At 70.4% G+C, this 602-nt stretch overlaps 1 protein-coding gene across 2 annotated transcripts in view; it reads left to right on the forward strand.

Annotated features, from left to right (window-relative positions):
* The first annotated feature begins 255 nt into the window (after positions 1-255).
* DCP2 (decapping mRNA 2) overlaps positions 256-602 on the forward strand; it is a 26,956-nt gene continuing 26,609 nt past the window's right edge. Inside the window, exon 1 of one of the 2 annotated variants that reach the window (XM_019517271.1) lies at positions 256-454. In XM_019517271.1, coding sequence (XP_019372816.1) covers positions 402-454 — 53 coding nt within the window. In that variant the 5' untranslated portion in view covers positions 256-401. The remainder of the gene's footprint in view (positions 455-602) is intronic. The other variant, XM_019517270.1, reaches the window with a different exon arrangement.

The raw sequence follows: 602 nt of genomic DNA on the forward strand, positions 1-602 counted from the left end.
AGCGCCTTTCAAGCGCTCGTGGGACCCACTCGGAAACCAACGCGAAGCACAAGTCACCGCCCTCCCAGCGGCACTGGATCGCACTGCATAGGGGTCCTGCGCCCCTTGCTCTTCCTTTCTTAAAGCGTTTCCCATTGGACGCCCGCCTGCGGTCTTTCGACGCCCACCAACCACTCTCTCCCTGATTGGTTTGACGGTCGGCGTGACCTCTCGAGCTGCCCGCCCCTTCCGGCCTGGCCGGCGCCGTCGGTTGGCGGAGCCGCCTGTCAGTCTCCACGGGGAGACCCGCCCCTCTCTCCTTTGCGGGACGGAAGCGAGCGGTTGCGCTCCTTTGCGGTCCCTCCTCCCCTCCGCCGTGCGCTGGTCCGGGCCCGCCGAGTCGGGATGAGCCGCGCGTCGCCATGGAGACCAAACGGGCCGAGATTCCCAGCAGCGTCCTCGACGACCTGTGCAGGTGACGCCGGGGCCCCCGCGGCTCCCCGCCCCCGCCGGCCCGGCCCCGCGGCTTGGGGTCGAGGCCGCCTTCACTTGCAGCAGGACCCGTTGGTAAACAGGCGCGGCCTGTTCCATCCAGCGCCCCTCGCCCCGCCCCAGGCCCGGCC

The sequence above is a fragment of the Gavialis gangeticus genome, unplaced genomic scaffold (genome assembly GCF_001723915.1).
Source record: "Gavialis gangeticus isolate Ggan-Ray unplaced genomic scaffold, GavGan_comp1, whole genome shotgun sequence".
NCBI classification, from domain to species: domain Eukaryota; kingdom Metazoa; phylum Chordata; order Crocodylia; family Gavialidae; genus Gavialis; species Gavialis gangeticus.